The sequence below is a fragment of the Monodon monoceros genome, unplaced genomic scaffold, assembly GCF_005190385.1.
Source record: "Monodon monoceros isolate NGI ecotype Baffin Bay Population unplaced genomic scaffold, NGI_Narwhal_1 Super_Scaffold_15, whole genome shotgun sequence".
Classification (NCBI taxonomy): Eukaryota; Metazoa; Chordata; class Mammalia; order Artiodactyla; family Monodontidae; genus Monodon; species Monodon monoceros.
In genome coordinates, this window is record NW_021703771.1 from 85,128,927 (window position 1) to 85,141,002 (window position 12,076).

Genomic DNA, 12,076 nt, shown 5'->3' on the forward strand with positions numbered 1-12,076 from the left:
GGTGTTAAGACATGAGTCATTACTCTCTTTCTGTGTACAAGAGCCTCAAGTGCGGTACAAGTGACAAACGCTAAGGGTTTGGATAACCCTCTCATGCACATCAGTAGATTATCAGGAAATGTAAACCTTACATTCGAACGTTTTACCCTTAGGTTAACTTCATTTTTCTTTTTAACAAATTCACACACTGAAATAAGTGTAAAAATCAGGAGATTTTTTTCTTCCAAGGCATTTTAAGGTATTTCCTAAAACATGCACAACGAGGAATCGCTGTTTGGGGTTTCTAAAAGAAGTGGGGGGGAAGAAAAACAACCTTTATTTAAAAGGTTATAAAATTTAATATTGAGTAGTAAAAAGGGTATTTAAAAAGTATTACTTACATTGGCACAGTGTAAGGCTAAAGCACAAAAGACAGCAAACATTTTGAAGTTGTTTTCGTCCGTCTTAGAGAAGGCACTACCGCTGATTTTGTTCACCATCTGCACCACGCCTATCACGCTGCCCCGACTCACGATGGGCATGCACAGGATGTTCCGGGTCGTGTAGCCTGTGTACAGGTCCACCTCTCTGCGCAAGAGTCAAGGAGCAAGACGACAAAAGAAAGAACAGGCAGAAGAAAATAAACCACACGTTCTATCGTAAATCTCAACTCAGTTTTGCGTCTCTTACAATTAACTGTAATGGAACTGTTAGCGTCTAAATTCAAAGACAACGTGACATCTGCAAGTGTTTTATTAAAACCTTCTCAAAAATATTCTAATGAACTTGTTCCGTTTTCAAGAGAGTTCTTCAGAACAGTAGTATATATTCTGCAAATATTTTCTCACAATCTGTCGCTTGCCTTTTCAGGTTCTTAATAGTTGATCCATACATTTTTATATAAAGGCTTTATATAAGGATATGTAAATATTTTCAATATTTAAGTACTTTAATAGCAAGTTTGTTCCTTTAAGAAAAAACCTGAGATTTTCAGCATACTCTTCACGTATTGATAAAATCTATTACGGGGATACAGCTGTGTTTATATGCGAGTCATGAATATCTGACATTGATCAATCAGACGCCTGAAAAGCTTCCTGTTGCCTGTGGTATTTAATTGTCTCTTGAAGGAAGCCCAGTGTCTGAATGCACAGAGCACTGCTGCCAAGACATGCGAGCCATTACTTTCAGTGGTCAGGGCGTCAACCTTGGGATTTCAATTTTGAGACATTTATTAAAATCGAACTATATAAACTGGTTTCTAGTTCTCCAAAGACACTCAGAACAAAATAAAAAATCTTTATAAGCAATCCTAATATCCACTTCAATAATATCCAATAAAGGCTGCAACTTATTGAGTTCCTACTTTGGGTCATATAAAGTTGCCAGACCTTTTATGAGTATTTTAAAAATCTTAAAATCTTAATCTTAAAAAAAAAAAACCTTACAAAATAGGTATTACTGTGCCCATATTAAAGATGAGAAAACAACTGAGGCTCCAGATTAAGTAACTTACTCCAAGTCATTCTAGAGCCAATAAAGGACAGAACCAGGATTCAAAACAAGTACTTTTATCACTATGTGTTACAGCCTTTGAAGGTATTGTTTGATAAAGAATATGCTCAGGACAAAATGATGACACTATAATGAAGAAAAGTAACTTTATAAATTTAAACTCTTGCTTTTTAGTTATTTTTATAACATTTCAAACCCCTGAAGCTGGAGATAATTAATGGTTTAGAATCCATCATTTTATATTGATAAATACCTGAAAACACTGACTACTGATAATAAGCTGGTTCAAAGACAGTATAACAGCACCAAGTGGGGAAAAAAAAAATTGAGTTGGGACACAAAGAACTAGGGCTCTACCTCAGAGGCTTCGGCCAAGCGGGACCCGAAAGGAGAAACCGACGGAGGACACAAACTCCTTCTTACCTGTTAAAGCGTGGGTCAGCATAGGCATCTGGAATGTTCAGGACTTCCCCTGTTCTTGCTACTTGACCAGCAATTCCTTTCTCAATTGAAAATCTGCACATACAAAAAAGAGGAACATGCTAATTAAAATACAGATGTAAAATAATTTGAGACATTTCAGTACCACCAAATATTGAATAAAACAGATTGCTTTACTTTAAATGCCTGTATTAGTTTTACATTTACATACTCTAAATCATATTATTATAAAATACATAAAGGTAAAGCATAAAAACACTGCAGAGTAACCACTTGAGAACATTGTTTTAAGATATAATTCACGATGTATTAAATTATACTGAATCACAAGCTGAAATTGAAAATTAACTAGCATTCTCCTGCACTGACCAATAATAATCTTTTATATTTGCAAAATACCTTATAATTTACAAGATGCTTCAACATAAATTTTCTTAATTAATTCTCACTGTGAACTGAGACCCATATGGGTTCGATAACTTGCCAACACTCTTAAAATATTAGTGACACAATAAAAACAAGAATGCAGGTCAACGCCAGGGTACGTTGCACCACCCATGTAACCAAAACCACAGGTTATCTGTGGTCTTTGAGATACAGGACTTGAATTTTAAGGCATTTGCAATACAAGTACTCTACCAAAATAACACAATTTGCAACTTGTAGTATTTTTACTCCTCTAATTTGTTAAATTTAAAAACAGCCAGAATACAGGCATTATCTCACTACACTTAAATGTTTTGATATCTAATATCAGCATTTTTATACATAAATATATTCTAACACAACACTGTAAAGCAATTATACTCCAATAAAGATGTTAAAAAATATTCTTATATTTATAGTTTTTCTCATTACGATATTATAATCAAACATGGATTCATTCAAAATGTAGTTAAGAAGATTACAATCACAATATCTACATATTTCAATAGCTCAAAAATTACTTCCATAATATTACATTTTCAGCATTATAGAAAATAATCATTATTGAAATAAAGCTCCACCCTAAGGATCTCCCTAAGGAAAATTCAAGAGAGAATTGACACCAAAGAGAACTAAATTTCTTAAAACACCAAAAAGTGAACCCAACCTTGCACTGCATAAAATGCGAATTTGTTTTCGCCCTGGTTTTCTTGTGCTTTGAACAACATGACCACAACAAATTAGAGTGCCTTGAGCAGAGCAGCAGAATCCACTTCATGGTTTATGCTTATTTTCTTGGTCTAGGAGTAGCTCGGTGTGGTTTGCTATCTCGGGTCAGTGGAAGCCATAACTGAGGGGCCAGTCCTCACATAAATGGCTGGCATCGCTTGGTCAGCCGAGAGAGCTACAGCCAAACATATCCCCCTCACTTGTTTTTCCCACACTTGTAAATACAGGCTCCCAAGTTAACGTCTTCAAAATGAGATCGATGCCAGCACTGTTACGGAACACTCAAACCTTCAGCAAAAGAAATGACTTTACCTAAATGACTATATCCAGACTGATCTACTGAGCTCCAAACAAACAAACAAAAACTAAAACAACTTTTTAAAAAACCTAAGTGGTGCCTGTAAGTCAGAGTTATGTGAGTATGGAATATAGGTTCTATTACCCCAGGACGACAGAATGGGAAGCACCCAGTGGTGGGCAGTAGTGAGGCCCAGTGCAGACCACATTCCACGTTTCCTTGTATGACAGACGGCCCAAGTGAATAGCAATTCTTATTAATAAGGAACAGCATTTTACTAGCAAGTTGTAACTACCAAGGTACTTTAGAGTACTATGCGGAAAAGTAGTTAAACGATATATATCAATATAAAGCAAAAGAAATGCAAATATCTAAAAAAAATACCATTTCTGAATGTTACGCTTGATTCTTAGCAGCTCTGTGACAGTACCCCTTGTAGGTGCCCAGACTGTCATAGGACTGAGCCACCGCACCTCTACCAGCCAAACTCCATTCTGTTCACCTAACTGACAACAGCTGCCACTTAAAGAACGAAGAAGGCTGCAGTTTCCAGATGCAACAAAAGTGTTCTCTGTGATCGATTAAGCCAGCTGTTGGGTATAGAATAATGTGCTGAAGTTACCAAGTATACCAGGTCAATTTCCACTGTGGTCTGGACTCTGAGACAGCGCTATGAGCTGGGAAGGGTGGGGTCCGGATTGTTTAAGTACACCTGCTCCTAGACACAGGAAACCTTGCAGACTCCAGGTGGGGTGCACCTTTACCTACCTGGCAGCACTAGTAAGTTTTTCCAACATGATTTCCAAAAGGACCGCCTCCGGAAGACGGCATTTCCAGGAGTGACGCTAAAGCTTCCTAGGCGCGGTTTCGCTGGCACTGCAAGGTCATTCCCAGAAGCACTACCTTCAGGAGGCGGGTCCTGGTGGGAATGATATCACAGTATGACAAGTACTGTCAGCACACCTGTGAATAGGCACAGACAAGTGGGTAACAGAGCACCTGCACAGCCGCCAGCACAGCGACCGACACGCTACTTCCAGCTGTACCTTATTTCTTTGGTCTTCTTGAAGACAGGTTTTCCTTCCTTTTCCTCTCCGATATCAAAAAGGTCCGAATATAACTCCTTGCTCTTATGGTCTACCTGGAAAAGCGCACAACGATCGGCATTCACCAGGTTTTTTGCATATATCTAAAGGGAAACGAGAAAACAAGAGTAAGCCGATGAGAGATTCACAGAGTTTACAGGTAAACTTTATCAGAAATAAATATTAATTTCAGCTACTCTATACTGTAACTGGGTAGGAAATTAGCATTATAATTAAATAAACACAGGCATATAAATACAAAAAATAATACTCTCTGTCACTGTCAAGGTGCTGACACTGGCAGCCGCTCTCCACCCACGCTGTGGGGGCAGATGTTGGAATGTTACAACACTCCTGGGTGGGCTGGAAAGCAGCTACTGGCCTTTCTCCCTGGGAGCCTGTCTGCCGCCCTGGCTACTTTTCCAGAGCTTCTCAGGGCTCCCTGATGCCCTAGTCTGAGTCTCTGTCAGCTCTCAGGCCAGCACCCGTTCTGACTGGCTGGCGTTTACAACATACCAGTTGTAAAAAGTATGAAATGTGTGTCCAATGAGACACACGGTGTTCATATTTACATCAGCTGCACTTTATTTGCTGCACTAACAATAATGTGTAACAATTAGTAAGTGTTTACTATGTGCCAGATAGTTTTTATAGACTTATGTGCATTAATTCACTTAATCCTCACAATAACAATATTAATTCAGGGGAAACTTAACCTCCTTTCTACACATCAGAAAAACTGAGGCACAGAGAGGTAACTTAACTTGTCCGCTATCACGTGGCTAGTAAACGGATCTGGTATTTGAACTCATCCTAGCTGTTTCCATGGCCTATGCTCTTATTATCAAACGTGCCTCACCATTTCTGAACGGAAAATTGTGGATTCGTATTGTCATGCATTTGTTCATCAATTCCCTTCAACAAGTACGTCTTTGATGCCTAACATTTCTCACTGTCCCCAGTGGGCTGGGGTTACAGTTATATCACAAAAAATTGTATTTACCCATATTCAGAATTCTGGCAACGTCAAGATGATAGACATGAAACTATTGCTCAGAGAAAAAGCATTACTTCTCAGAAAAAGAGCCATCACAAAGTCTACGCAAAAGGGACATAGGCCACCTTGTGGCCAGAGGAAGACATATAATCTCATGTAAAAATACCTTATAGATTAAATAAAAAGAAATCAGAGTGGGTTAGGTACCCTGGTTCATTCTCATATTGTATCTTTGTCTTTCCTGCTATTATAAGCTGTACTCATTCACTCAGCAAACACTGGCTGTGCCTTATACGCCGTGGACCAAGTACTGGGCATTATGAGTGTCAGAATTTCCAGGTGACCTGTCTCGGCCACAAGCTGACCGATGAGGACCTCATCAGTGGAAACTGCTTCCTTTCCCCCACGGTATCCCGAACGCCCAGAACCAGGCCTAGAGCAGAGGACGGCTAAAGTCCACAGGCCATTTAAATCCACCCCATTGCCTGGGTTTGTAAATAAAGTTTCACTGGGACAGAGCCACGTGCATCCTTTATGCATGGTTCACAGTTGCTACAACAGCAGTGCGGAGTAGTTGCAACACAGTACGGCCCACGAAGCATAAAACTTTACTACTGGTCCTTAAAAGAATTTGCCAGCCCTTAGGTTAGGACATATAAGAGCTCTCAATAAATACTTGAGGAGGAGGGACAACGTGACGGTAGGAAGGGAGTTATGGGTGTCACCGCTGGCGATCCCAGAACCATCACCCGTCTATTCTGCACACTCACGCGATCTTGAGTTGTTAAGTCATAATAAATTATCTACAGTGACATCTGCATCCTTAGTGGTCATGCTGGCTGCTTGATACTTGGGCACATATTTAGGTCAATAGTTATAAAAGTCTGGATGAAATGGACAATTTTCTAGAAAAGGGAAATGAATTCAGAAGGAGTTGTAAAATCTGAATGGAATCAGAATCATAAAGACAATTGAAATACTGTAAAAATAATTTACTCCCATAAAAGGCAGCAGGTCCAAATGATTTCAAATACGAATTACTCAAGAGTCTTCACGAATAAAGTCCCATCTAATTTAAATTGTTGTAAGTTCAGACAGAACAAAACTTCTCCAGTTATTTTTACAACCCCTGCTACGTCACTGATACTAAAAATTGACAAAGATACTATGAAAAAGAAAATCACAGACCAATTTGCCTTAGAAACAGAAGGAAAATTATAAATACACATATTAGCAAGTCAAACAGGAATAAATATTTAAAAATTTCCATATTTTAAAATTACACTCTATTCATAACTGTCCAGTATTGTAAAGTCTATTGTTATAGTTCATAAAGCAATAAAACAAAGGAGAAAAATCAAATGATTGTCTTTACGGCTGTCAAAAAATATATGTAATGAAATTCAGTAATTATTCATGATAAAGTTTTAGTGAAATGGGAAGAGAAGAAAAAATATATATGTACGTGTATATAGCGGTATGCATACACATCCTGATAATATGTGACAATATCAGTCCTCATCATACAAAATGATAAAATACCAGAATTAACCAATTAAGACATTAAAGTTATGAACAAGACAAAGACATGTTATCATAATTATTAACACACAATTAGGTAAGAAAAGCATGAGTATACATATTTGAAGAGACAAAAGTTTTACTGTTAGGTGACAATGTTACTGAGTATGTTGAAAAGTCAAGAAAATCAAGTGAAAACAATGACATGCAATAAGAAAGACTTCCGTTTTAAGGTGAGTGACTCAACACATGTTTACTTTTTCATTCTCCCCGAATATTAAACTTCCAGTTTGAAATGACACTCACATACTGGAAAAGAGTTAATAAAGAAATCCTAGGCATATTTTGGTAATATTGATGAACTCCAAGCCTCAGAAGGTCATTCTAAAAGCCATCCCCGCTCCTACACACATTCTCTCTCACACGTGCACAGACACACACATGCACACACACGCACACACACGCACACACACATGCACACAGGTTTACTTACAAGCGGAAGATAATTTTTGACAGCAACAGAGGATTTAAAATTCAGTGGAAATATATCTTCAAATTTCTGAGGAAAACTTGTTTTAAACTTAAAATTCTTTACCAAGTCAAACTAGCATTCAGTCATAAGGCAAAATAAAGACATTTCTCAAGCACACAGATGAGACTGAGCAAAAATAAACAAATAGATAAATTCAAGGAAGCATGGGAAGACTTGGGGTACAAGAAAAGGTGATGAGCAAAGAACCCACTAAAACTATAATGAAGCTGTACAATTCACTAGGAAATGATATGTAAGGAGTTACAGGTGTAATATAAAAAAGCGAATTAAAAAAAGACTTAAAATATCTGGTTGTGCCCCCAAAATATATAAGATTAAAATGTAAAAAAGGAAGAAGTAAATTTATGCTGTGTTTTATCATGGACCACACATACGTGAGATGGACAGACAGAGAAGGACATATTCCTGAAAACATAATTTGAGGCCCCAGGTCCGGCAATTACAGAAGTCTGAAATGTCAAGGTTTTCAGTGATAAGGGCCAAGAAATCCCTCCTTTTATTCTCTCAAACTAATCTGAGTTAGGTAGTTGACATCTTTTGGCTTTTACACCAAAGAGTCCAAATTAACAAACAAGATCAAGGCGAGTCTGATTTGAGAGAGAGAGGGGGGGTGGGAGAAAATATTCATTAATTGAATTACAGATGAGGAAGGGAATTTAAGTACAGATGAGAAGAATATTTAAAGTGCCCATAAATTTATAAAAATTAATTGGAAAGTCTCATTCATTAATTTTCAACTAGCCGATGAACCACCTCTCCACGGAGAATGTGAAAACGGTGAAGGCATTTCTATTTGTGGTGGACCGGCTGGTGATGAGTCGCTCTTGGCATTTAGTTCTCAGAGGTTAAAGATGCTGAACACCTGCAATGCTCAGGCCAGTACTGTGTAAGGAGGAGTGGGTCTGCCTAAAATGTCAATATCACCCCCCACTGAGGAACAGTATGCACATTAGGAAAACTATATCCACTCTCACTGGTTCCTTTCAACAGTGTTCTTAGGTCCTAGCGAATACATTAAAAAACAAAAAAGAAATAGTGTAAGCATTGGAAAAGTAGAACCACTGCTCTCATTATATCATTATAAACGATTTTCTTGAAAATCCAAGACTGTAAACTGAAAAAACACAGCTTAGCAAATATGGGGAATCAAAGTCAACACATTCAATCTAGAGAGATTTTTAATTGAAAATAAGACAATGTTTTTGTATAAGAAGACTACATATGCTAAAGGTACCAACTCTACTTAAGATTTTATTAAATTAAGGTAGTTCCAATATAAATCATACACCATGATGAAGAGGGATACATCACAGGAACGCAATAGACTAAAAATTTAAAAACACATGATCATCTTTATAAATACAGAGAAAATGGATGTTGACAAAATCCAACGTCCAATTAATATTTACAATACTCAAAAAACTAGGAATACAAGGGAACTTCCTCGCCCTGATCAAGGCTACCTATGAACAGTCCACAACTAATCCATCTACTTCATGGTGAAAGACTGGAGAATGGATGCTTCTCCTCTAAGATCAGGAACAAGACAAGGATGTCCACACTCACCATCTCCTAATTCAGTATTGTACTGGAGGATCTAGCCAGAACAATCATGCAAGGGAGAAAAAAAAAAAGGTATACAGATTAGAAGGGAGGAACTAAAACTATAACCAATTACGGATGACATGATCTTGCATATAGAAAACTCTGAATAATCCACTAGGAAACTATTGGAAGTAATGACTTCATCAAGGTTGCAGGATACAGGATCAAAATACAAAAACCAATTTCATTTCTATATATTTTCAATGAAAAATGTGAAAATAAAATTAAGAACACGATTTCATTTCTAATATCACTAAAAGATAAAATACCTAGGAATAACTTTACCAAAAGAAGAGCAATGCTTGTACTCTGAAAATTACAGAACAGTGTTGAAAAGATTAAGAGCTAAATAAATGGAAAACATCTCATGCTGATGTACTGGAAGTCGTAATATTATTAAGATGGCAATACTCCCCAAATTGATCTACAGAGTCAACAAAATCCCTACCAGAATCCCATCTGAATTATTTGTAGAAACTGACAAGTTGGTTTCTAAAATTTATATGGAATTGCAAGGGGCCCAAAACAGCCAAAAAAATAATTCAACCTGGAGAACAAATTTGTAGGACTCACACTTCCTGATTTCAAAACTTTTTATAAAGCAACAGTAATCAAGACATGGTGGTACTGTCATTAAGCTAGACATATAGATCAACTGAATAGAACTGAGACCCTAAAAAGAAACCCATGTGTCTACGCTCACCTGATTCTAACAAGACCACATTTAAAGGGGAAATAATAGTCTTTTCAACAAATGGTACTGGTAAAACTGGATAGCTACATGCAAAAAAAATGAAGTTGGACCCTTACCCCATAAACAAAAATTAACTAACATAAGTCAAAACCTTAAATGTAAAAGCTAAAGCTATAAAACACTTAGAAGAAAATATTGGAGTCAATTTTCATAATATCTGATTTGGCAATGGATCCTTAGATATGACACCATAAGCATGAGCAACAAAAGATAAATTAGACCTCATCAAAGATAAAACCTTTTGTGCTTCAAAAGATACTATGAAGAAAGTGAAAAGATAATACACAGATGGGAGAAAATGTCTGCTAATGATATATCACATAAGGGAGTGGTATCTATAATACTTGATGAAATCTTAGAACATAACACTAAAAATTAAAGTAAAAAGCAGCCGATGAATCTGAATCTTTCATCACATGACAAGATGTTCAACATCATTAGTTACCAGGGAAATGCTATAGTCAAAACCGCATTGAGGGGCTTCCCTGGTGGCGCAGTGGTTGGGAGTCCGCCTGCTGATGCAGGGGACACGGGTTCGTGCCCCGGTCCGGGAAGATCCCACATGCCGCAGAGCGGCTGGGCCCGTGAGCCATGGCCGCTGAGCCTGCGCGTCCGGAGCCTGTGCTCCGCAACGGGAGAGGCCACAACAGTGAGAGGCCCGCGTACCGCAAAACAAAAACAAAAACAAAAACACATTGAGAGAGCACTTCACATCTACTATGATGGCAATAATCAAAAAGTAAGATAATAACCAGTGCTAGTGAGAACGTGGAGAAATTGGAACCCGTGTGCTGGCAGGAATGTAAAATGATACAAGTGCCATGGAAACAGTTTGGCTGTTCCTCAAAAAGTTAACCATAGAGTAACCATATGACCTAGCAAATCCACTCTTACCTAAAACAACTGAAAACAGGTATTAGAACTGAAAATTGTACCCAAATGTTCAAAAGAGCACTATTTACATTAGCCAAAATGTGGTGATAGAGAGGCGACAGCTAACATGGTATGAAGTTTCCTTCTGAAGTAATGAAAATGTCCTAAAATGGACTGGTGATGGTTGCAAATGTCTGTGAATATACTAAAAACCACTGATTTAAACACTTTAAATGGATTAATTGTATCATACAGGAATTATATCTCAATAAAACTGTTTCTTAAAGTATAATATTAATAATAGTGTTTCTTGTACTCCTTGTACAAGCTCTATGTTGATCCATATTATATCTACATATTTTCATATTCTTCTTAATACCTTTCATCGCTTTACAGATTCCTTAAATTGTGTCACAACCAAAGAGTTATTTTTTTTTTACTGTGCAATCAATTATTCTCTTTTATTGTCCAAATACAGCTGAACCTTGAACACGGCAGGGGTTGGGGCACCGACCCTCTACACAGTCAAAAACCCCGTATAACTTACATCGCCCTCCACATACACGGTTCCTCCGTATCCACGGTTCCACATCTGCAAATTCCACAACTGCAGATCGTGTAGTACTATAGTATTTAGTACTGACAAAAGTCCACGCATAAGTGGACCCATTCAAACCCATGCAGTTCAAGGGTCAACTGTAAAATCATCAATGTAATTAATTACAGAAAGAATGTGTAAAAGTAATAACCCCTAATATTACCCTCAGTAAACTGTTTCTACAAGACACTGAGCATATCACACTCCATACCTGGCCTGCCATGGTATCAAAGAGAAATTGATCAGTGCACATCAGAAACCTGGAGGTGAAAAAACCCTTGTTGCACAGGATGACTATATTTTGAGAAAGACCAGGAAGATGGGAAGGAGAGAGAATATTTATCAAAATAGACAACAGGGCATGAACAGCACCGAGCAAGCCAGCCTGGCACCCATGGGGTACACATGCACTTCACTTCGACTACTAGAAGCCACTTCCTCAGTGGAGTCTCTCCAGAGCACTAAAGCAGCAACACTACACGTGGCGGAAAAAAATTCTATTTCATATGGCTTTCAACCACAGTTGCCTGTGAGTCTTCTAGAAGAGAGAAATAATTAAGACTAAAACTAAGTAGAATGAACCTCAAGATCAGGAAGAATCCACTCGAAATTCCTAATATAACCTATATGCAAAAGGTATTCTGAGGAAATCATAAAAAGAAAGTAAACGTTTTTCCAAATTAGCTCTCCACTAAATAATCA

General features: G+C 37.6%; 1 protein-coding gene across 1 annotated transcript in view; it reads right to left on the bottom strand.

Annotated features, from left to right (window-relative positions):
* The window catches only part of PDE10A (phosphodiesterase 10A), a 317,828-nt gene that overhangs the window by 62,406 nt on the left and 243,346 nt on the right, over positions 1–12,076 (bottom strand). Inside the window, exons 11-13 of the mRNA XM_029223680.1 lie at positions 4,435–4,577; positions 1,918–2,010; positions 381–567 (exon numbers count right to left, since the gene is read on the bottom strand). Coding sequence (XP_029079513.1) covers positions 381–567; positions 1,918–2,010; positions 4,435–4,577 — 423 coding nt within the window. The remainder of the gene's footprint in view (positions 1–380; positions 568–1,917; positions 2,011–4,434; positions 4,578–12,076) is intronic.